The sequence below is a fragment of the Entelurus aequoreus genome, linkage group LG12, assembly GCF_033978785.1.
Source record: "Entelurus aequoreus isolate RoL-2023_Sb linkage group LG12, RoL_Eaeq_v1.1, whole genome shotgun sequence".
Classification (NCBI taxonomy): Eukaryota; Metazoa; Chordata; class Actinopteri; order Syngnathiformes; family Syngnathidae; genus Entelurus; species Entelurus aequoreus.
Genome location: NC_084742.1, coordinates 43,209,540 through 43,236,815, shown reverse-complemented (window position 1 = coordinate 43,236,815; position 27,276 = coordinate 43,209,540). Strand labels below are relative to the sequence as shown.

Here is a 27,276-nt window from a genome sequence, read left to right as displayed (position 1 = left end):
CCCAGTTCTCTACAGGCGTCTGTGTATCGAAGTCAAAAGTCCTCCTGGTTAGAGTCTCTGTTATCCGAGTTCTTCGATCTTGACTGCATCTTTCGGGAATGTAAACAATGAAACACCGGCTGTGTTGTGTTGCTGCTGACTTCCTTCGCAAAATACGTCCGCTTTGCACCGAGAACTTTCTTCTTTGCTTGCTCAGCTTCTTTCTCCATAATGCAATGAACATCGAATATTAAACTTCAAACCCTTGTTACGTTGAATGAGTTTAAAGCTTCTGTAAAAGGACTGCAGTCTACCTTGTCTGTATGCACATGTGTTATGTGAGCAAGTTTTAATGTCGTAAATGTGATGTTTTATGTATTTGTTTACTGTTTTTAATGTAACCTTGCTGATGCCCTCTTGGCCAGGTCTCCCTTGGAAAAGAGATCTTTGATCTCAATGGGATTTTACCTGGTTAAATAAAGGCTAATAATAATAAATAAACATAATTGCAACAGATTCACCAACACAGATGTCCAGAATACATCCAGAATGAGATGAAAACAGCTATTTCGTATTGGCTTCAATGTGGAAGCCATACCCGTGTTCCCCGGGCTACGTCACGCGCATACGTCATCCTCAGAGGCGTTTCGAACCGGAAGTTTAGCGGCAAATTTAAAATTGCACTTTATAAGTTAACCCGGCCGTATTGGCATGTGTTGCAATGTTAAGATTTCATCATTGATATATAAACTATCAGACTGCGTGGTCGGTAGTAGTGGGTTTCAGTAGGCCTTTAAAACTACTCTTAGAAGTACAATTTATCCCAAAAGTTACTCAAGTAGATGTAACGGAATAAATGTAGCGCGTTACTACCCACCTCTGCACTTTGTTATATAAATCATATCGTTCTTTATATTATAATTTTGTATTTCATATACTTAGACTTGAGCGAAAAACTGACGTAATATTGTCTATTTACAAAGGTATCAGTGTAGAAATTTAGTAAACTACTCCTCCATACGTCATCAACTTGATTTGTATAAACTACCCTGAACTGTGAAATACGGTGGAAACACAAACCACACACTTCTACAGGAACCTTATAGTTACAGGAACTACAGGTTCCAGGATCTTTTGGTAGAAAAGGGCCTATAGATGATTGGTATCGGAATCGGTAGCTTAAAAAAGTGATTGGAAATTCCTAAAAAAACTACTAGTGTGATTATATATCACTATCGGGTTACAAAATGACCTATATTGGGATATATATTTTTTGTCCATATCACATAATTTTACCATTAGATGTTAAAACATTTTTTTATCAGAAGCGAGCCACACCAAGTAGACTGAAGAGGTTGGAGAGTTCAGTACAATTGATGCAGCTTACATTGGAAAGAAAGCAAATTGTAATCAGAAAGTTCAAACAGGAAGTCAGGGAATCGTATTTTTCAAATAGTCATTTGTCACTTATCACATTTTGTCCGATCCCATCGCCTCTGGTCAGCCCTTACATAAGAGGCACTGTCACTTCATTTTTAGCTCTATTGTGCTCCCTGAAAAAAGCCTCAGAGGAACAGTGTGGTTGTTGAGCAGCAGGAAACTAGCTTGTTTTATGGAATATGCATGCAGGGTCTTTATTTTTTGGACTGATGAGTTGTTGTCATAGAGGCGGTCTCACAAAACATCAAAGAAGCTTCATCATAAAGTCTAATGAAGGACGGGCAGCACTTGACCAGGAAGAAAGGCATGTACATCAGTAGTAATTGTTTGGGCTCCCAGGCTCACCCGGTTGGTGTGAATTAGCATTTATGTATTGGCACTTGAGAGCAGCTACATTAGCAACATGTGCAGACTGGTCCACCTATACAGAAGGTTCTACGCGCTTGCTATGGCAAAGACAAGAAATATGCCCGGTTATAGTTTATCATCTAAAGTCCTTCATTCTTTTTTTCTAATACATGCACATGATCAACATTGAAATTGCATTTTTAACATGTGTTTATAAAGGTTTGCCGCCACACTTAAGATGTAACGGTATCAAATCTCACGTTACAATTTTACCACGGTATTAACTTATATTTGCATGTCTCATGACAGACTATCTGTGTTTAATATTGGCTGCATTTAAGATAGTTGTTTGTGTGTCATATTGTTCCAGACCACAGCAAACAATACCCAGCTTGCAAAGATTGTAATAAATCCATCAGAAGAAGACAACCTGCCGTCTCCTTAAACTTGGACACACACATCTATTATACCTTTGGCCATTATCCATCCATCCATTTTCTACCGCTTGTCCCTACTGGGGTCCTTTGGCCATTATAAGCCAGTCATTTCCAGGAGTTATTTCATCCTGTGAGAAGCCTCCATTTTAATAATGATTTCCAATGTTGCAAAAATGTGTAGAATAAAAGTTAAAATACAACATTTCTGTCAACGAAGATTTGTGTCAGCCTTTGATAGTAGGCTAATATAGCTAATATAGAAACTGCTTGCCATCTTGGACAATCCTGCCCATCCACTCCACCTGACAATTAAGGGACAGCGGAGTTCATACTCCAACAGGCTCCTTCAACTTCCTTCCCACACTGTGCGATTCAAGAACTTCTTCATTCCACACTCCATCCAGCTGTATAATCACTCGCCATACAGCAATAGATGACATCTGCCTATTACCTGACACCTGACATGTTAGCTACTTCTCTTTGTTTATAATGTCTATTTTCTATTTCCTGCTGGACCTACTCTCTATGTTATGCTGCTGCTGTCATATAGACTGTATATACTGTAATATTGTACATGGTCATTGGTTTATATTGTATATATGTTATAGACATAATATAATATATCTGTATATAAATTACTCTGTACACATATTATGTATATATTCGTATAAATGTTAGATTTTTTTATAGTTATATTAGTCTATTTATACCGGCATTGTCCTTTCCATCATTGTAACTGAGCTACTGTGTTGAACAATTTCCCTTGTGGATCATTAAAGTCTGTCTAAGTCTAAGTCTAAGTCTAAGTCTTACATCATGTGTTGCCTTCATTAAAAAACATTTTTTTTGTATTTTTGGTCCAATATGGCTTTTTCAACATTTTGGGTTGCCGACCCGTTGTTTAGTGTCTTTCAACTTTTTACAATAGGGGAAGCAGTGTCCTCTACAGCAGTGGTCCCCAACCACCGGTCCGCGGCCCGGTACCGGTCCGAGGACAAGAATTAAAAATAATAAAAACACATTAAAAAATATATATATATTTTTTAATTTATTTATTAAATCAACATAAAAAACACAAGATAGACTTACAATTAGTGCACCAACCCAAAAAACCTCCCTCCCCCATTTACACTCATAACACAAAAGGGTTGTTTCTTTCTGTTATTAAAATTTCTGGTTCCTACATTATATATCAATATAGATCAATACAGTCTGCAGGGATACAGTCTGTAAGCACACATGATTGTATTTTTTTATGACAAAAAAAATTCAAAAATAAACCCCCCCACCCCTGGTCCGTGGGACAAATTTTCAAGTGTTGATTTTCAAGCAGTTACAAAAAGGTTGGGGACCACTGCTCTACAGTCCTCATTTTTTATATCAATCTGGAAAATGCGGTTTCTTAGAAAAGCAACATAACAATATAATTTTTAAAAATGCAAATACCTCACAAACTGATGTTTGGCTTCGCTAGCTTCAAATATATTTTCTGTGTGAAGGATTGAGGTGGCAACTTGTCCAGAGACAAGAGGTAAAAAAATAGAAGGATGACTTGAATATGTATCAAGTAACTTTTTAGTTTACTTGTATTTCCTGCGTTTACATTTTTTTGGGGTGACTTATAATACCGTTACATCCCTGCGCCACACAGATCATGGCACCCACACACCACCGCTCTTATATGCGCTCTATTGCAGTGGCCGTGCGGAAACTATGTCCGCATAGTTAAAGTTCCGGGTACTCAATGCGGTCCGAATGTGATAATTTTGTACAAACCCCGTTTCCATATGAGTTGGGAAATTGTGTTAGATGTAAATATCACAGGAATACAATGATTTGCAAATCCTTTTCAACCCATATTCACTTGAATATGCTATAAAGACAACATATTTGATGTTCAAACTGATAAACATTTTTTTTTTTTTGCAAATAATCATTAACTTTACAATTTGATGCCAGCAACACGTGACAAAGAAGTTGGGAAAGGTGGCAATAAATACTGATAAAGTTGAGGAATGCTCATCAAACACTTATTTGGAACATCCCACAGGTGAACAGGTGGGTGCCATGATTGGGTATGAAAGTAGATTCCATGAAATGCTCAGTCATTCACAAACAAGGATGGGGCGAGGGTCACCACTTTGTCAACAAATGCGTGAGCAAATTGTTGAACAGTTTAAGAAAAACCTTTCTCAACCAGCTATTGCAAGGAATTTAGGGATTTCACCATCTACGGTCTGTAATATCATCAAAGGGTTCAGAGAATCTGGAGAAATCACTGCACGTAAGCAGCTAAGCCCGTGACCTTCGATCCCTCAGGCTGTACTGCATCAACAAGCGACATCAGTGTGTAAAGGATATCACCACATGGGCTCAGGAACACTTCAGAAACCCACTGTCAGTAACTACAGTTGGTCGCTACATCTGTAAGTGCAAGTTAAAACTCTCCTATGCAAGGCGAAAACCGTTTATCAACAACACCCAGAAACGCCGTCGGCTTCGCTGGGCCTGAGCTCATCTAAGATGGACTGATACAAAGTGGAAAAGTGTTCTGTGGTCTGACGAGTCCACATTTCAAATTGTTTTTGGAAACTGTGGACGTCGTGTCCTTCGGACCAAAGAGGAAAAGAACCATCTGGATTGTTATAGGCGCAAAGTTGAAAAGCCAGCATCTGTGATGGTATGGGGGTGTATTAGTGCCCAAGTCATGGGTAACTTACACATCTGTGAAGGCACCATTAATGCTGAAAGGTACATACAGGTTTTGGAGCAACATATGTTGCCATCCAAGCAACGTTACCATGGACTCCCCTGCTTATTTTAGCAAGACAAGGCCAAGCCACGTGTTACATCAACGTGGCTTCATAGTAAAAGAGTGCGGGTACTAGACTGGCCTGCCTCTAGTCCAGACCTGTCTCCCATTGAAAATGTGTGGCGCATTATGAAGCCTAAAATACCACAACAGAGACCCCCGGACTGTTGAACAACTTAAGCTGTACATCAAGCAAGAATGGGAAAGAATTCCAACTGAGAAGCTTAAAAAATGTGTCTTCTCAGATCCCAAACGTTTACTGAGTGTTGTTAAAAGGAAAGGCCATGTAACACAGTGGTGAACATGCCCTTTCCCAACTACTTTGGCACGTGTTGCAGCCATGAAATTCTAAGTTAATTATTATTTGCAAAAAAAAAATAAAGTTTATGAGTTTGAACATCAAATATCTTGTCTTTGTAGTGCATTCAACTGAATATGGGTTGAAAAGGATTTGCAAATCATTGTATTCCGTTTATATTTACATCTAACACAATTTCCCAACTCATATGGAAACGGGGTTTGTATTAGTTACACTCATTAAACAAAGAAGCACAATATGAATCAAAGCCTTTTCCAAATCAAATGAATACATTTCATAGATTAATCGTTGCAACCCTATAGTGTTTGTTTGTTAATTTAATTTTTTTTTACAGTTGGCTATTGTCCTCAAAGACAATAGAAGAACAAACTGACCTGTCACTGGAGCCTCAATGTCCAGCAGGTTCTTCTCCGCGCGAAGAATGGCTGCTCCCTCCCCAATTAGCCTGAGCGCCACCGTCTCATCCACGCGCCCCTCCTTGGTCAGGTGGGCCTTCAGCACATCCACCTTGGGCTTGCCCTCGCTGTCGAACACCTCCTTAGCTGTCAGGCGGTGACTAGGCGGGAAGGGGACGGCTGGGGTGGGGAAAAAAGACAATGTTTAAAGAAAGTCATTATTATCCACAGCAACATATTACAAAGAAAGGATAGTGACAACCAGCAGGAACAGTACATCAAACTCGAAACAAAATTACAAAGATTATTAGAGCCCTACTCAGTTTTCAATATAAACTACCGTAAATGCTCCAATCATTGTCTTAATTCAACTAAACCCAGAATCTCTGATAGTTGCACATATCACTATCGAGTCTGCAAAAGCAAATGACAGCTGATTAGCATGAGGTCAGAATACATTGACTATAATTGGCTGTAAGCAACCTTTTAAGAACAACACTTTTTAGTTTATTGGAGTCAGACAAGATTTTGGTATAAAATAAGGTATATCTCACCTTGAAAGCCCAACACAACATACAACACACCCAGGCTACCACATGTTTGCACCTCTGGCCTCGGGGAAGAGATACCAGATCATTGAATCTGCTTCCAAGGAGCCTTTTAGCCATGGCTCAATTGTTTACACCAAAGAAAAGTTGCTAGCTCTCTCCCACACCGGAGCCCACGTGGGTGAAACCAGAGACTCGAGTGGCGATACGGAGGAAAAGACGAGGCTATAGGGCTGGCGTTAAGCGTCGGGAGAGGAATCAAAGGTTTAAACCATGTTTACCATCGGTTGTCATGGGAAACGTTCGCTCTTACTCAAACTTGATGGACAAGCTGACGGCTCCCAAAAGACACGACGTGGACAGCAACAGCCATTGGCCTTGGGTTTCCCGGTCCACGGCGGCTTCCAACATACATACAGAAGCAGACTTCATCGGAACAGTATGCCACAACGCCATACGGACCAGGGCCCAGGATGCAGCAACAACAGTGGGCCTTGGAGCCGTACCAACAGCCCTCAGGTGTGGATGTACAGGCCCCAGCCGGCTGCCGGGTGCGGCAGAAGCCACGGACCTTGGTGAGCTTGAACACTGCATTCAAAAACGTTCACAAAAAGATTGAAAAGACTAAAGATAAATCCAATAAAATACTAAAAAGACTAATCATAAAACAAATAAAAGCTAGTGAAGACACAGACAACCTTAGATATCACTCGAGCCGCGCACACAAGCTGTCCACTTGGATTAGGTCGATAATGGCTTTTTTGCCGATATCCGATATTCCGATATTGTTCAACTCTTAATTACCGATTCCGGTATCAACCGATACCGATATATACAGTCGTGGAATTAACACATTATTATGCCTAATTTTGTTGTGATGCACCGCTGGATGCATTAAACAATGTAACAAGGTTTTCCAAAATAAATCAACTCAAGTTATGGAAACAAATGCCAACATGGCACTGCCATATTTATTATTGAAGTCACAAAGTGCATTATTTTTTTTAACACGCCTCAAAACAGCAGCTTGGAATTTGGGACATGCTCTCCCTGAGAGAGCATGAGGAGGTTGAGGTGGGCGGGGTTGGGGGGGGGGGGTGTATATTGTAGTGTCCCGGAAGAGTTAGTGCTGCAAGGGGTTCTGGGTATTTGTTCTGTTGTGTTTATGTTGTGTTACAATGCGGATGTTCTCCTGAAATGTGTTTGTCATTCTTGTTTGGTGTGGGTTCACAGTGTGGCATATATTTGTAACAGTGTTAAAGATGTTTATATGGACACCCTCAGTGTGACCTGTATGGCTGTTGACCAAGTATGATTGCATTCACTTGTGTGTAAGAAAAGCCGTAGATATTATGTGATTGGGCCGGCACGCAAAGGCAGTGCCTTAAAGGTTTATTGGCGCTCTGCACTTCTCCCTACGTCCGAATACCACTCCGTACAGCGACGTTTTAAAATGTCATAAATTGTACTTTTTGAAACCGATACCGATAATTTCCGATATTACATTTTAAAGCATTTATCGGCCGATAATATCGGCAGTCAGATATTATCGGACATCTCTTATATACAGTATATATATATATATATATATATATATATATATATATATATATATATATATATATATATATATATATATATATATATATATATATACGCATACATACACGTACGTGGTGAAATAAGTTATTTACACAAAGTTTTGTAAATGTTTATTTATCTACCTTATTGTTTCCAAACGGCGCCTGTACACGGCAGTAAAACGACTAATGAAACAAAACAGACGTCATTGTCATGCACCCACTAGCTGCGGAAGCTAGGTCTTTAATCAGCTAAAAAGACTAAATAACTCTACAGCAGTCCTTCTCAATAGCGGTGCGATGCCAGAGTTACCTCAGGGAACATGCTTTTTGCCGTACCAGAATATGATGCATTGTATTTAGCACTTTGCTTCACTGTAACCACGGTGGGAGACGACAAAACACTGGTGTGTTGTTTCCGTTAATGTTAACAATCCTACAATGTTATGCAGATGTATAGTTATAACAATTTTATAGAAAAATTATACTATGTATAGTCACAAAGGAGACTGAAACTGAAGCAATACCAAAATAATGCCATCGTAAGTTAATAATACTAACACAGACTTTTGTAAATGCGTTAGCATATTAGCCAATGCTAACAACGCTAGCTTGATTACATCACGATAGCACGTACAAATACGCAGGAAATCACTCCTACAGACATCACACATGGGACGGTTTATTAAGTATAAATAGTTGTAGTTATATTGTAAAACTTAAAAAAGTTGCTTGGAGTGACACATTTTTTTTTATTATTATAGAGGTTTATTTGAAATAGGGACAGATACAAAAACATACACATCTGAAACAGTTATCCGATGCATGCATCACAGTGTTTGTAGCCAAAGCTAATTTACAACACTTGTCCCCAACAACAACAACAACACAGATCCAACATCATTAAAATAGGATCCGTATTTTAATGACTTGTATGGATTCTCGTAGAATCCATACGAGTAGAAGACTTGTACGGCACTTGTACTTCCGGTTCAAAGCACTAAATGGAAGGACATACTACAGATGTTCACCCCGTTCACCTGCAGTGATTGAACTCATTCATAAGATGGCGCCATAGCACAAACAATAACACACCTTTTTAGTGTCTCTGCTTGTTTAATGAAAACTACTTGTTGTACACAAAACATCATGGCCGTTAGCAAATAAAAATCCATAAATAATAAACCGCAGGGTATAAAGCGTAGGAAAAGGGTACTGGCTTACAGTCTGAAATTTACAGTACGTACAAATTTCGGAAATTCCAATTACTGCCTGCTTCCAATTAACACTCTTTCTATTTAAGGTAAGCCCCTGCTACAAGTTTATATTTATTGCACTTTTATCTCCTTTACAGTGACTTGTATATGAACTTATGCAACTGCAGTCTATCCTATTAGTACTATTCAATCACTGCTGCACAAAATACAGCAAAGACAAAAATGCATTTTACTTCCAAATGCTCTTTCAAACAGGTCATTAACGAAGAGGCTTCACTTTCAGTTTTTAAAGGATAAACGAGTGTCTCGCTTTAAACCGAGACTCGCCAGCTGGTGGCTATGAGTGTGTAACATCTATCCCTTCCCGAAGGTGATATCAGCGGTAACCAGACTCTGGCGACCCTTTGCTCAGCGAAATGATATGCGGCGTTCCCAACTGACCAGTTTTTTTTTTTTTTTAAACTATGCAACAGGTGTGTGTCAATCTCTGCAAATTTAGCGTTTCAAAGTGCTGAAATGCACCGCTCCGCCTCTGCCTAAGCACTGTTTGGAGCATGTTGATTCCGCTCAGGTATCTGGGGCAATGGCAAACCAGCGTCTGGTATAGAATTACACCAATCCCTGAGTTGGCCTCCCCACCGCACCTGCTGTGCAACTCAAGCCTCTACTGACTGCAGCCTACTGGCACACTTCACTTTGACGCAATAATAGCGGTCCAGCTTATTCGTTTTATTTTCGGGGCTTCAGGCCTGAAATTATTCAAAGGCTTTTCCTGTGGTAGGCACACCCCAGCGCCACAATGCGACCCTTTCAGTGCAGCCATATGACATAACACTTTGTAAAATTCCAAACAGCGAAGAATAACACTACAACCTGAAAGAAAGCAGCGCTTGTTGCACCCTCAACACATCCTCCTTTCATTGCCTCCAGTCATGACAATGGAAACACTGAACTTTCCCCTGGTGGAATTTTCAACAGACCTCCTGATTAACGGGAAGGCTCGCCCTGCCAAACATTGCAAGGCACATTGCAAGGCACATTGTCATGGCGCCTGTCAAAAACACGCTTCTTAGCATAGCAATGAATGACAACAACGGTGTTTATCCGACCATGCGTTTATCCGTCATTTTCACAGCTGCGAGAGGCTGTCTTCATGCACGACTCTCCAACGCTCCATTAGCAGCTCGCCTTCGTTAATTCAAGCGTCACTCCCTCCTGTTATGTAACTGGCGAGCTGCACTGCAGACTTGAATCTGGCATGACGGAGCACCGGAGGAGCCTGAACTTTCCTTGGAAATTTGCCTCAGATTAGCATTGTAAATTCCATGCATGAAATAAGATTTCTCTAATTGCTCAGAGGGCTTTGGGGAATAAATAATATGCCTGTAGAAAAACAGCTGTTTTTCTTCAACAGAATAGCTTTTAACCTCCGAAGTTACACACACGCATCAGGAGCGTCACAAAAACAGTAGCTCATCACCTGTAACGTGTTCAGGCGTGCAACTTGCAAATGAAATAATCGCAGAAGACTCAAGTCAGCCTGAGATGTTCAATTCCTTTGTAGACAGCAGCTGGAGGCGGCCGTTCATCCGTTATGCTCTGGTTCTTTGAGAACGTAAACGTCAGGTTGTAAAATATCAGCCATGTTTTGTGTTGATTAGGGCTGGGCGATATGGACGAACAAGTATATATCGATATATTTTTACCTAAACTCGATATACACTACCATTCAAAAGTTTGGGGTCACCCAAACAATTTTGTGGAATAGCCTTCATTTCTAAGAACAAGAATAGACTGTCGAGTTTCAGATGAAAGTTCTCTTTTTCTGGCCATTTTGAGCGTTTAATTGACCCCACAAATGTGATGCTCCAGAAACTCAATCTGCTCAAAGGAAGGTCAGTTTTGTAGCTTCTGTAACGAGCTAAACTGTTTTCAGATGTGTGAACATGATTGCACAAGGGTTTTCTAATCATCAATTAGCCTTCTGAGCCAATGAGCAAACACATTGTACCATTAGAACACTGGAGTGATAGTTGCTGGAAATGAGCCTCTATACACCTGTGTAGATATTGCACCAAAAAGCAGACATTTGCAGCTAGTATAGTCATTTACCACATTAGCAATGTATAGAGTGTATTTCTTAAAAGTTAAGACTAGTTTAAAGTTATCTTCATTGAAAAGTACAGTGCTTTTCCTTAAAAAATAAGGCCATTTCAATGTGACCCCAAACTTTTGAACGGTAATGTATATCTCGGTGAAATTACACATAAAAAGATATACATTTTTGAGCGATATGCAGTGACATTGAAGTGAATGACAACTGTACTGTAAACAGTCAGTGACACTTTTATTAACCCAGTTAGTCAAGATGGGTATTGACAGCACAGAAAATAAACTTTAGGTAGTACAGAATTACATAACATAAACAAAAATAGAAAAATATTATTTCTACGTCAAATAAATAACAAAGCTGTGCAAATAATACAAAATGTATCAAACTCCGATAAAAAAATAAATTTGCAGGCAGGCACTTCGTGATTTCCCTTCCTGGTTCCATGACCCGCCCTATCTTGCCTCTGATTGGCCTGTCCCTAACCAATCGTGACTCATCATAGTAAACAACCAACCAATCATGGATGTTCTTATACGTGCAAGCACGTCTTGGAAGGAGGAAGGGGAGGGGTTTAGAAGCCCATGGAGGGGGTGCGGGGGAAAAGAAGGAACACAACAAATAAGCGGCGTTTGGTAATTTTAACGTAAAATAAATTATTATCTAAAATACGATATTTTCTTAATTCATATCTTGTTTAAAAATATATCGATATATCTTACAAACTCGATATATCACCCAGCCCCAGTGTTGATACAGTTTTTTTCGTTACTTTTTAGCCATTCAAGACAGGCAAGACAATAGCACCTATGTCCAACAAGGCTGGATAATTAAACAACCAAAATGTCTTTATTTCATATGTAAATGCTCCAACTAACGACGTCAATTACAGTCAAGACTTGTTTGTGCACAATTAGGAAGTGCATTGTTGCAGAATTTGAGGGGCAACAGTATCCTCCAATCATCAGTATCCAGCTTTTATGTACCACTGCATGCACTTTAAAATGTTGCTACTTAGCTGTTGGTGTGAAATTCACTTGCTGCACTGTTGTTTACAGTGAACTAATCAGTGGTATTAATGCTGGCTCAGCAGTTTTATCCTCACTTCTTTTTGAACATTAGTTCTGTTGTGTTGTGTTGTGTACCATACTTCTTAATAAATGACCATGTCGTCAAAGAGAGCTATGTTTTCCTTTCCAATTTACCTCAAAAATCAAGTTGTTACATGTAATAAGTGTTTTAAATTTGTGAAATAACAGATGATCTCCATTTCACACCTTGTCTTCTCTGCAGTTTAGGAAAATAACATCCCCTTTTGGATTGCGGCGGTAAAAATCAATGCATAAAGTGCCTTGGATGAAATAACATTGAGCTAACTGTCATTGCACTGTAGCCAACCATATCGATAACCTCGTAAAAGATCACAGAAACACAGCAAATTGTTTCCTAAGGATTTGCGGAAATATTGCATCTTTACAAATACAGTTGACGGTGCACAATACGCACCGACATAAGAATTACAAAGGTCTGTTTGGAATATGCCTGATACAGTGATGAGTATCGATGTTCTTATGCAGAAAAGCCATTTGACTTAAGGTCTTGCCGTGCACTGTAAAGGAATTGTGCTATATGCTTATGATGGACTGAGCCCCTCACGTTCACTGTCAGTAAAGGGAAAATGAAAACTTGGTGGGTTTTTTTAATAATGAAAGCCTCTGTGCATGCAAAAGAGGATGAGCGAAAAGCCTTAAGTAGGCCACCGGGTGCAACTCACTCTCTTGAGATTGCCAACTTTGTTAATTGAATTAAAAAGCAATGGAAAAGGAACATGGAGTATGCTGTTCAGCATAAATAAACCCTCTGATTTTAACAGAGAATGCTGCTCACTCGTGGTGGAATAATGCTGGCCCACTAGCGTATTTTCCGGACTATAAAACGCACCGGGATATAAGCCGCACCCACTAAATTTTAGAATATATATATTTTTTCTATACTAAAGCCGCAAAAAACAAAAAACAAAAAAATAAAAAAATACATATATACATATATATATATATATATATATATATATATATATATATATATATATATATATATATATATATATATATATATATATATATATATATATATATATATATATATATAGGAGTTCAAATCCCAGCCGAGTCATACCAAAGACTATAAAAATGGGACCCATAACCTCCCTGCTTGGCACAAAGCAACAAAGGGTTGGAGTTGGGGGTTAAATCACCAAAATGATTCCCGGGCGCGGCGCCGCTGCTGCCCACTGCTCCCCAAGGGGATGGGACAAATGCAGAGGACAAATTTCACCACATCTAGTGTGTGTGTGACAATCATTGGTACTTTAATCTTTAATATATATATATATATATATATATATATATATATATATATATATATATATATATATATATATATATATATATATATTAAGGGTTGTACGGTATACCAGTACTAGTATAGTATCGCAGTACTAAAGAATCAAAAACTGTACTATACTGTTTGAAAAGTACCGGTTCACCATATTTATTTTTTAAATTTTTTTTACAGGCGTCGTCACGTCATGACATTGCTGGGTTTATATGCAGAGGAGCATGTTCGGCAGCGCACAATGACGGAGTACTTACAAACAGACCCAGTGTATAGACAGAAAAGGGAGAATGGACGGATTTTGGCTTAAAAACTAAAGATTAAGGTGAAGTTATAACACTGAAACGCCCTCAGGAAGAGCTGCTTCAAGACATGGCTAGCTAGTTAGCGGTTAATGTCCATCCGCAATCGGCAGGGTTTTAGCTTCTTCTAAATCACTAATCCTCGCCTCCATAACGACAAATAAAGTGAGTTTTTTCCAAGTATCATCCCTGCAGGACGAGGAATAGCTAAACATGCTTCACTACACACAGTAGCTCACCGGCGTCACAATGTAAACAAATGCCATGGGTGGATCTACACCTGACATCCACTGTAATGATACCAAGTACAAGAGCGTATCTAGTCGATACTACTATGATTACATCAATATTTTTTATCGTCACAAAATCTTTTTTCTTTTTATTTCATATTTTATTCATAAACTCAGGAAATACGTCCCTGGAAACATGAGAACTTAAATTGTGACCAGTGTATGGCTCTGTAACTCCTTGGTATCGGATCTATACCTAAATTTGTGGTATCATCCAAAACTAATGTAAAACATCCAAACAACAGAAAATTAAGTGAATATTACATTTTAACAGAAGTGTGGATAGAACATATTGAAACGGAAAATAACCAGATATTAACAGTAAATGAACAAGTAGATTAATAATCAATTTTTACAGCTTGTCCTTTATCAATTTGACAAAATAATACAATGAAAAGTGACGCAATATGTTACTGCATATGTCAGCAGACAAATTAAGAGGCTTTGTTTGTTTACTTACTACTAAAAGACAAGTTGTCTAGTATGTTCAGTATTTTATTTAAGGACAAAATTGTTCTTGGATTGCATTAAGAAACATATGTTTAATATACCGTAAGATTTTTTGTTAAAATAAAGCCAATAATGCAATTTTTTGCGTTCCCCTTTATTTACAAAAGTATCGAAATACATTTTGGTACCGGTACCAAAATATTGGTAAATGTTTCTGGTTATGTCCTGCAGTAATAAGAATAAAGCAACCGAATTGTCACGAATCGGCAACATTGTCATTCCGACCCCAAAGCGGAGCTTAGCAGACTCATTGTCGGGTAAAGTGAAGGGTGTTACCCCTGACAAAAACATCAGCCCTGGAGAGAACGTCTCCCTGCGCTCCTCGACTACGGTCTGAGACTGGGAGGCGGGAGCTGAACAGCAGGAAAGGTGTACTGTTACGTGATTGGCTGTTAGCATGTCCCTCCCATTGCTCAGTGACACTTAATGTTTCCTGGGTTCCCAAAACGCGAGTGACTTCATGAAACGAATCTTGCTTCATAGTTTTTGTATTCTTCAGACCAAAAAAATATATCTATATAGCGAATATTTTATCGAACGCATTTTATATTGATATCAATTATCACTGTCACAGAACCAATTAAAATCATATGTTAAGGCAACACTGTACTTCCTGTCCCTCACTTAATGCGTAACGTGCAGGAAAAATCTGAATACAAATACATAGTTTTACTTAATGTTACACACTATTACTGATGCTAGCTCTAACCTAATGAAAGGCTGAGGTTATATAAAGTATGCAGCCGAACTGTAAAGCATTTTAATAATGAAGACATTAATAATTGAAATGCTGGATACATAAACATCATTTGCATAGGTCACCGTTTTGTAATTGCTGCTGAATTAATATAGAGCTCACACAATATCTTTATCATATTGCAACAGGGTGTATTAAATAGACCAGGGATTTGCTCTTTATATATATATATATATATATATATATATATATATATATATATATATATATATATATATATATATATATATATATATATGTATATATAAATAATATAAATATATACACATATATTATATATGTATATATATATATATACATACCGTACTTATATAAATATATACACACAAATGTATATATATATATAGACTCTTGCTGCAAAGTTCTTTCAAGTGACGTGATAATGCTACTGCAAAGCAACTTTCCTCCAGTTATATATGTATATGTATACATATATGTGTATGCATATATATAAATATACATATATATACATATATATGTATTAATTATATATATATATATATATATATATATATATATATATATATATATATATATATATATATATATATATATATATATATATATATATATATATATATATGTATATATATACATATACATATACATACATTGCTTTCGGTCTCCCCTAGAGGGGGGGGGGGGGTTACCCACATATGCGGTCCTCTCCAAGGTTTCTCATAGTCATTCACATTGACGTCCCACTGGGGTGAGTTTTTCCTTGCCCGTATGTGGGCTCTGTACCGAGGATGTCGTTGTGGCTTGTGCAGCCCTTTGAGACACTTGTGATTTAGGGCTATATAAATAAACATTGATTGATTGATTGATTGATATATATATATATATATATATATATATATATATATATATATATATATATATATATATATATATATATATATATGTATATATATATATATAACAAGCGCAGCGAAATTGTATCAACATGCTGTCACAGAAGGAAACACCTCCTAGGTAACACATGAGCCAATCACCACGCCCCCACGCCTGCCTGTACCCACCCGCTCTGCCCTATATAAACCATGGTATGTGAATGCTTCCATTAAAATCTCCTGAGGATTGAGGAAACCCCTCATGAAACAGGCCTGTAGAGATGAAATAGTCTTGTGATTTTTTTTCCCACACATACATACATATATATATATGTATATATATATATATATATATATATATATACATATATATACAGTATATATACACACACACACACACACACTCTCACTGCTGTTATTTTAAGTGACGTAAAAATGCTACCGCAAAGCAGCGTTTACATTAGCCGCAGCCCAGATGTTAAAACTCTGATAGAAACAATAGAGAGTTACATCGTACGATAGACATGTTTATGTCGTACTATGATATACAGTATATATCGTTATATTGCACAGCATTACCTGAAATATACATAAATTAACTCTTAAGTAATTTATAGTGTACACAAAACACCTGAAGGTTGGATATATATCTTAGAATAATTAAGGGAAACAATAATAAAAACGAAACAACTCCTCATGTGAACCACTTTTCCGACATAACTATTTAGATCCAATTTTGTTTCTCTTACCGTCGCGTCACACATTGTATTTATCTCGTAATCCAAAGCCAACCACACTCTTGGGCTTCACAGTAAAACTAAATAATAGAGGTGAACTAAATAATATCAATACTCATCAAGACATACTGATACAAGAATAAAATGCATTTGTGGCTACCTTCTTTAAATGCTTTGCTCGTCTTTCAGGCATTTCTTCCTTCTTAAAATATTGTCCCAGGCTAGTCCTGAAGCATAACCTCCTCTGTTCCGGCCAGATCGTCCAACGGAACGGGATCAATGACCACTCCAGCTTTCACTTAATACTCTTCAATGAGGGTCGAATGTAAATCGTCAAAACACTGGGAACAAATGCATGGTTAATATTGGTGGCTGTTCATCCTTTCAGAGGTTTTTATCATGTTCATTTTCACGCCCATGGCACACCACTGCATTGTAAATATAATGAAGTCTGTTAAACAAACTAAAATGTGTTACCGTAATATTCCTCAGTGTAGGTGTAAAACTGTGTGAGCTGCCACAGAGCAGCGAGCACATTACATACAGACAGCAGTGTGGCGCACTTAAGCTGTGTCCTGCTGTGCGCACTGCAACTAGATCTGGGAAAGAATTATTAGAAATGGCCCAATTATATATTCACTACATTATGTTGGATCAGTATTAAAGTATATTTGAAGTAGTGCTGTTTTTGAATCAGATGAATCACACTTTTGAATATGGACTTATCATTATTAATCACAGGTTATTGCTCGTTTGCATAATTCAAATTAACTTAAAAAAAAGAGCTAAATATCTGGACACAAATACAATTTTATTGTCAGAATGTTAAACAAAAAAATAATTAAAAAAGGTTTTACTTGAATGCATGTCATTTATTTGCTCAAAAAATGGTGACAGATGTATTTTAAAGGCCTACTGAAACCCACTACTACCGACCACGCAGTCTGATAGTTTATATATCAATGATGAAATCTTAACATTGAAACACATGCCAATACGGCCGGGTTAACTTATAAAGTGCAATTTTAAAATTCCCGCCACACTTCCGGTTGAAAAACTCTTTTGGATATGATTTATGCGCGTGACGTCATAAAATGCACGGAAGTGTTTGGGCCCTATTGGACACAATACACAAAGCTCTGTTTTCTTCGACAAAATTCCACAGTATTCTGGACATCTGTCTTGGTGAATCTTTTGCAATTTGTTTAATGAACAATGGAGGCTGCAAAGAAGAACGTTGTAGGTGGGATCGATCTGTGCCTTAGCGGCTAAGTACAATACTTACAGCAACACAACAAGGACTACTTACCCTGATAGAAGACGCCTAGCTGATGCTTGCCGCCAAACCCACGGATGAAGTCCTTCATCGCGCCGTTGATCGCTGGAACGCAGGTGAGCACGGCTGTTGATGGGAAGATGAGGGCTGGCTGGCGTAGGTGGAGCGCTAATGTTTTATCATAGTTCTGTGAGTTCCGGTTGCTAAATTGCTAAATTAGCCTTAGCGTCGTTAGCAACAGCATTGTTAAGCCTTACCAGGCTGAGAATTTTTAACCGTGTAGTTACATGTACATGGTTTAATAGTATTTTTGCTCTTCTGTCTATCCTTCCAGTCAGGGGTTTATTTATTTTGTTTCTATCTTCATTTGAGAACGATGCTAGCACGTAAGCTCAGTAGCTAAGTGTGTCACCGATGTATTGTCTTGGAGATAAAAGTCACTTTAAATGTCCATTTCGCGTGCTCGACTCTCATTTTCAAGAGGATATAGTATCCGAGGTGGTTTAAAATACAAATCCGTGATTCACAATATAAAAAGGAGAGAGTGTGGAATCCAATGAGCCAGCTTGTACCTAAGTTACGGTCAGAGCGAAAAAAGATACGTCCATCACTGCCTCTCAAGTCCTTCACTGTAACGTTCCTCATCTACGAATCTTTCATCCTCGCTCAAATTAATGGGGTAATCGTCACTTTCTTGGTCCGAATCTCTCTCGCTCCATTGTAAACAACGGGGAATTGTGAGGAATACTAGCTCCTGTGACGTCACGCTACTTCCGGTACAGGCAAAGCTTTTTTTTTATCAGCGAGCAAAAGTTGCGAACTTTATCGTCGATTTTCTCTACTAAATCCTTTCAGCAAAAATATGGCAATATCGCGAAATGATCAAGTATGACACATAGAATGGATCTGCTATTCCCGTTTAAATAAAAAAAAATCATTTCAGTAGGCCTTTAAGTCACGCTTAGGTCTATTTTAAAGTGAAATTTGCCACCAGTCGGAGTCTCCTTACTCATCTCATCTTTGCACTGACGTATGCATTGACCTGATCACTTACCATATAACAACCCAGGAAATCCACGGTTAGGGTAAAAGAGCCCAAAGTAAATTGCCTGATTAAACTGCGTAAATACATGATTCATGTGATTTGTTTTGTGATTAATCACATAAATTGGGTAATCCGTTATTTTTGATAACCCTAATTTAAAGACGATGGGGGATATAAAAATAAGTATTTTTAAAAATCAAATTAACACATTTTCAGCACCTCCCCCTGTTGAAGAGGTCTGGCATTTTTGTTGCTTTAATAATAATAATAATAATAATAATAATAATAATAATAATAATAATAATGTATTAGATTTATATAGCCCTTTTCTAGACACTCAAAGCACTTCACAGAGAAGTGAGAACCCATCATTCATTCACACGTGGTGGTGGTAAGCTACATTTGTAGCCACAGCTTTGATTAATCCTTTAATAACTGTAACTAATAAAGTAATAAAATCTGTACCACATGGAGTGCCCCAGGACTTTAAGTATGTTAACCTAGTTTTCGCACAGCTGCTGCAATGGAGCGTACACTAAATAGGTAGTGCCGTAATATGTCTGTTGGCCAACAGCAGACCGTTTTTGTTTTGTTTTTATTAATACACACACTAGTGTTGTCCTGATAACAATATTTTGGTACCGGTACCAAAATTATTTTGATACTTTTCGGTACTTTTCTAAATAAAGGGTACCACAAAAATTGCATTATTGGCTTTATTTTAACAAAAAATCTTACGGTACTTAAACATATGTTTCTTATTGCAAGTTTGTCCTTAAATAAAATAGTGAACGTATTAGAAAATTTGTCTTTTTTAGTAAGTAAGCAAACAAAGGCTCCTAATTTAGCTGCTGACATATGCAGTAACATATTGTGTCCTTTTCCATTCTATTATTTTGTCAAAATTATTAAGAACAAGTGGTAGAAAATGAATTATTAATCTACTTGTTAATTTACTGTTACTATCTGGTTATTTTCTCTTTCATCATGTTTTATCTACACTTCTGTTAAAATGTAATAATCACTTATTCTTCTGTTGTTTGATACTTTACATTAGTTTTGGATGATACCACAAATTTGGGTATCAATCCGATACGAAGTCGTTACAGGATCATACATTGGTCATAATCAAAGTCCACATGTGTCCAGGGACATATTTCCTAAATTTATAAACATAATATAGATTTTTTAAAAACTAAAGAAGATGTTGTGATGCCAAAAAATATCGACGTAATCATAGTAGTATCGACTAGATACGCTACTGTACTTGGTATCATTACAGTGGATGTTAGGTGTAGATCCACCAATGGTGGACCGGTACTTTTCAGAGGCGGTATAGTACCGAAAATGATTCATTAGTATCGCGGTACTATACTAATACCGGTATACGGTACCACCCTAACACACACGTTAAAAATGTAATTTCAATGTTGATGATGTGCATTTATTTGACAGTAAACTTAAGTTATATTGAAGCTGAAAATGTTTTGCTTATTTAAACTATTTTCTCTAAAATATGCATTGAGGCTATAATGTGTGTTTTATCCGATCAAACAAACTAATCGATACTTGATTACTAAAATAATCGATAGCTGCAGCTTCAGTATAGAACAAACAGCCTTCCCAACCGGCCGTGCATGTATCACAACAGGCCTTTCAGGCTTTAGTGCTGGCAGAAGAGAGGTCAATGAGAAATTGGCGCACCACTTTGTGATGCATTAGTCGGGAAGGAGGGCGGCTTAGAAGAAAAAAAATACTTAGCAGAGTGTAGCTTGTGCAGCTAAGTGTGTTTGAGTGTGCTAATCTATAACAATGTTACTGACCATTGCTATGCTTGATGCAAGGAATACTAATAAAAATACAAACGGTAAGTGAGGGAACATGGACGCAGTAGACAAATTCATGCCAAGACTTCTCTCATATTACAATTTATTTGCGATCATTAATTCATGCCCTTAAAATTGTCCACTGGAGACTTTTATAATAATGTCATGGCAATTTCTATTCAACAGCCATGAATATGCTAACTGCAATAATAACACATCGACCTGAGACTTACAACCAGCGCCTTAGTTCTCCCTGATGGATCTCTTAATTGAAAGAGGCAACCTATTGTAAGATGAAGAAGCCTCTGTGTATTGTGGATGATGTCAAGCCAGGGATTAGCATGTTGCGCTGATGTGTAGGCCTGGGCCGATAACCTACGAATTATTGCCGATAAACAATATTATTGCCATTATTTTTATGAGGCCAAATTAACCATTAATGTAATGATAATACTTCATAATAATGCATGTATATCCTTTCAAATGCAATAAACTTGTATTTCTCGGGTATTTTAACATTGTAATTGGAATGAAAATGTTTAAATATCAAAGTTAAATAAAACAAAGAAATAATAACAATGAAATATACTTTGTCGGTTTTGCACTTGAACAAAAATTACAACCAAAAGCAATTCAATATTTTAAGCAGGGTTTTTGGTGGGCCTCAAATATACACAACCATAGCAATAAATAAGTATAAAACAGTATTGACAAACAAAGTTGCACTTCAATATTCAACATGTAGAGTTGTACATTACTTAACTAACAATCAAGTTAGGACTAGGGCTGCAACTAACGATTAATTTGATAATCGATTAATCTGTCGATTATTACTTCAATCAATCGATTAATAATCGGACAAAAGAGACAAACTACATTTCTATCTTATCCAGTATTTTATTGAAAAAAACAGCATACAGGCACCATACTTATTGTGATTATTGTTTCTCAGCTGTTTGTAAATGTTGCAGTTTATAAATAAAGGTTTATTTAAAAAATAAATAAAATAAAAATTATTTTAAAAAAAACACGAAAAAAAAACTTCTGCGCATGCGCATAGCATAGATCCAACGAATCGATGACTAAATTAATCGGCAACTATTTTAATAATCGATTTTAATCGATTTAATCGATTAGTTGTTGCAGCCCTACTTAGGACCTTCTTAAACAAAAGTGCAAAGTAACAATACAAACACTACCGTTTAAACAGATGTATCAACAGGTCATGTGCAAAACAAAATTAAGTTTGGCAGGCTCCAGCCCCCCATCGAGCGCGAAAGGGACAACCGGTAGAAAATGGATGGATGGACAGATTCCGAGTGAGGAACACCGACATGACATGACAACATGATAGCTTTTTAAAAAATGCAGGTTTAATAACAGTGTTAAACGGCAGCATGTCCTTTGCGATGTATTTATGGAAACACCTTAATCCAATCGTGTTCGCTTTTTGAAAAGTCGGACTAACACACCTGGATTATGAGATTGGAAACCAGATCTGTGTGCGCTGGAGGGGACCCTTCGTATTGCGCATACACCAGTCTTAACACGCGGGATACAACCCGGAAGCAGATACCATTCAATAAAAAAGTAGCAACAATTGTAATGAAGAGGAGACTGTTTATTTGCTTTACAAATTAAAAGAACAGAACATTTTGAAGTGCATTGATAGTAGAAAAAAAGAAAGAGATTTATTCAAGAAGTAGCGAAGGAAATATAGAATGCCTGCTTACTTCGTACTTCCGAACGAAATACGAATGAGATGAAAGAGAATGAAGCAAGTATATTACAAAGCAAATAATAAAGCATACACAAACCTCTTCACGCTGCATTTGTGCACTCCAAACTGATTAACTTTCCGCACAACTGGAAAGATAGTCCAGAACAAGAGCAACTTCCATCTGGAACAGTACTGGCTGCAGCAAGAACGGTCTTTTCCTTTGGAATTAAAACTCCTCCCATCAATCCACACAGCATTATGAATGAACTCCCGAGACATTCGAAAGTTTTTTTTCCTATAATCTCCGTCTGAAAATTCCTTCGAAAAAACGGTCTTTCTTTGCTTTGGACCGGCATCTGCTCCTATGTATTCTTGGTAGTAGCGTAATGTCTGTCGCGCAATCAAAGATAATTTCTTGATGGTGTCTGGTATTTAATATCAGCATAGCCATTACAGACATAGTATTTCTAATCTGTGTCAATATTAACATCACAACAGAGCTAGGTTGTTAAAGGCCTACTGAAATGAATTTTTTAAAATTTAAACGGGGATATCAGATCCATTCTATGTGTCATACTTGATCATTTTGCGATATTGCCATATTTTTGCTGAAAGGATTTAGTAGAGAACATCGACGATAAAGTTCGCAACTTTTGGTCGCTGATAAAAAAAGCCTTGCTTGTACCGGAAGTAGCGTGACGTCGCAGGTTGAAAGGCTCCTCACATTTCCCCATTGTTTACACCAGCAGCGAGAGCGATTCGGACCGAGAAAGCGATGATTACCCCATTAATTTGAGCGAGGATGAAAGATTCGTGGATGAGGAACGTGAGAGTGAAGGATTAGAGTGCAGTGCAGGACGTATCTTTTTTCGCTCTGACCGTAACTTAGGTACAAGGGCTCATTGGATTCCACACTTTCTCCTTTTTCTATTGTGGATCACGGATTTCTTTTTTTAAACCACCTCGGATACTATATCCTCTTGAAAATGAGAGTCGAGAACCCGAAATGGACATTCACAGTGACTTTTATCTCCACGACAATACATCGGCGAAGCACTTTAGCTACGGAGCTAACGTGATAGCATCGGGCTTAACTGCAGATAGAAACAAAATAAATAAACCCCTGACTGGAAGGATAGACAGAAAATCAACAATACTATTAAACCATGGACCTGTAACTACACGGTTAATGCTTTCCAGCCTGGCGAAGCTTAACAATGCTGTTGCTAACGACGCCATTGAAGCTAATTTAGCTACGGGACCTCACAGAGCTATGCTAAAAACATTAGCTATTCACTTATGCCAGCCAGCCCTCATCTGCTCATCAACACCCGTGCTCACCTGCGTTCCAGCGATCGATGGAGCGACGAAGGACTTCACCCGATCATCGATGCGGTCGGCAGCTAGCGTCGGATAGCGCGTCTGCTATCCAAGTCAAAGTCCTCCTGGTTGTGTTGCTACAGCCAGCCGCTAATACACCGATCCCACCTACAGCTTTCTTTTTTGCAGTCTTCATTGTTCATTAAACAAATTGCAAAAGATTCAACCAACCAACGCAGATGTCCAGAATACTGTGGAATTTTGAGATGAAAACAGAGTTTTTTGTATTGGATACAATGGTGTCTGAATACTTCCGTTTCAACCATTGACGTCACGCGCATACATCATCATACATAGACGTTTTCAACCGGAAGTTTTGCGGAAAATTTAAAATTGCACTTTATAAGTTAACCCGGCCGTATTGGCATGTGTTGCAATGTTAAGATTTCATCATTGATATATAAACTATCAGACTGCGTGGTCGGTAGTAGTGGGTTTCAGTAGGCCTTTAACTCTGTATTCCACACAACTGGCAAAATAGTCCAGAACAATAGCAAACTTCCTCTGGAACAGTATCGGCCGGGACACAAACAGTCTTTTCCTTCAGATTCAAAACTCCTTCCATCAATCCACAGAGCCATTTGAATGAACTCTGAAACACCCAAAAGTATTTATTTGCTTCGGACCTTCATCCGCCCAGGTAAATTCTTGGTAGTAGCGTCATGTTCGTAGCGCAATCCAAGATAATTTCCTGATGCTGTCGGCTAATTAACATCAGCATAGCGATTAGAGACTCAATATTTGTAATCTGTGCCAATATGACAGAGGACATCACTTAAAACAAGTTGTAAGGATCCGCAAATGGCTAATGTGACATCATAGGTCAACCGGAAAAGGAATTAATTTACCCACGCTAAAATGAAATAAGGGAGTTTGCATGTTCTCCCCGTGACTGCGTGGGTTCCCTCCGGGTACTCCGGCTTCCTCCCACCTCCAAAAAACATGCACCTGGGGATAGGTTGTTTGGCAACACTAAATTGGCCCTAGTGTGTGAATGTGAGCGTGAATATTGTCTGTCTATCTGTGTTGGCCCTGTGATGAGGTGGCGACTTGTCCAGGGTGTACTCCGCCTTCCGTCCGAATGCAACTGAGATAGGCTCCAGCATCCCCCGCGACCCCAAAAGGGACAAGCGGTAGAAAATGAATGGATAATTTCCCGCTAAACTTCCGGTTGAAAAACTCCTTTGGATATGACGTATGTGCGTGACGTCACGACGGCAACGGAAGTATTCGTACCCAATGAGTCACCGTACAAACTGCTCTGTTTTCATCGAACAATTCCACAGTATTCTGGACATCTGTGTTGGTGAATCTTTTGCAATTTGTTTAATGGACAATGGAGACGGCAAATAAGAAAGTTGTAGGTGCGATCGGTGTATTAGCAGCGGACTACAGCAACACAATCAGGAGGTTGTGTTGTGTTTGAGCTGGATAGCAGACGCGCTACCGTGAGTACAGCTTTGGCTTCCAAACATTTGATCGCTTGCCCGTCCGTGCGTGTCGCTATGTGCATGTCACGTACGTAACTTTGGGGAAATATATGTTTCTTGCCGACTCTGAAGGCGGCCGGGGTGTCGTCGAAAGCTACAACGCCCACCGCCGCTCCATAGTTAGCTTCAATTGTTAAGCTTCGCCAAGCTGGAAATTATTAACCGTGTATTTACATGTCCATGGTTTAATAGTATTGTTGATCTTCTGTCTATCCTTCCAGTCAGGGTTTTTTTAAATTTTGTTTCTATCTGCATTTGAGACTGATGCTATCACATTAGCTACGTAGCTAAGTTAGTTAGCTTCAATTGTTAAGCTTCGCCAAGCTGGAAATTATTAACCGTGTATTTACATGTTCATGGTTTAATAGTATTGTTGATCTTCTGTCTATCCTTCCAGTCAGGGTTTTTTAAAATTTTGTTTCTATCTGCATTTGAGACCGATGCTATCACGTTAGCTCCGTAGCTAAAGTGCGTCAACGATGTATTGTCGTGGAGATAAAAGTCACTGTGAATGTCCATTTCGCGTTCTCGACTCTCATTTTCAAGAGGATATAGTAACCGAGGTGGTTTAAAATACAAATCCGTGATCCACAATAGAAAAAGGAGAGAGTGTGGAATCCAATGAGCCAGCTTGTACCTAAGTTACGGTCAGAGCGAAAAAAGATACACCCTGCACTGCCTCTAGTCCTTCACTCTAACGTTCCTCATCCACGAATCTTACATCCTCGCTCAAATTAATGGGGTAATCGTCGCTTTCTCGGTCCGAATCTCTCTCGCTCCATTGTAAACAACGGGGAATTGTGAGGAATCCTACCTCCTGTGACGTCACGCTACTTCCGGTATAGGCAAGGCTTTTTTTATCAGCGAGCAAAAGTTGCGAACTTTATCGTCTTTGTTCTATACTAAATCCTTTCAGCAAAAATATGGCAATATCGCGAAATTATCAAGTATGACACATAGAATGGATCTGCTATCCCCGTTTAAATAAAACAAAATCATTTCAGTAGGCCTTTAACTCTTGTGTTGGATCCAGTTTTTATCGTCTGAGACTTTTAGCAAAAATCAAACAAGTTTTATCTAACAACTTTGAGCGGGTAATCTATGCTTTTATTTCATCATGTTTGGACTACTGCAATTTGCTTTATGTTTGAGTAAACTAGGCATCACTTGTTTGATTGCAGTTGGTTCAAAAGGCTGCTGATCGCCTTTTAAATGGCACAAAAAACATGAGATCATTAAGATTAAAGATTAAAGTACTGATTAAAGTAATGATTGTCACACACACACTAGATGTGGCGAAATTTGTCCTCTGCATTTGTCCCATCCCCTTGGGGAGCAGTGGGCAGCAGCGGCGCCGCGCCCGGGAATCATTTTGGTGATTTAACCCCCAACTCCAACCCTTTGTTGCTGAGTGCCAAGCAGGGAGGTTATGGGTCCCATTTTTATAGTCTTAGTATGACTCGGCTGGGATTTGAACTCTAACCTACCGATCTCACGGCGGACACTCTACCCCCAATTTATCATCCCTTCA

General features: G+C 38.3%; 1 protein-coding gene across 3 annotated transcripts in view; it reads right to left on the bottom strand.

Moving 5' to 3' along the window:
• Positions 1 to 27,276, bottom strand: part of LOC133662231 (protein phosphatase 3 catalytic subunit alpha) — a 198,767-nt gene that overhangs the window by 95,113 nt on the left and 76,378 nt on the right. For all 3 annotated transcript variants that reach the window (XR_009828078.1, XM_062066044.1, XM_062066045.1), the window contains exon 2: positions 5,710 to 5,910. Coding sequence is in view for 2 of the 3 variants with exons in the window: in XM_062066044.1 (XP_061922028.1) it covers positions 5,710 to 5,910 (201 nt within the window). In the remaining variant the exon portion in view is untranslated. The remainder of the gene's footprint in view (positions 1 to 5,709; positions 5,911 to 27,276) is intronic.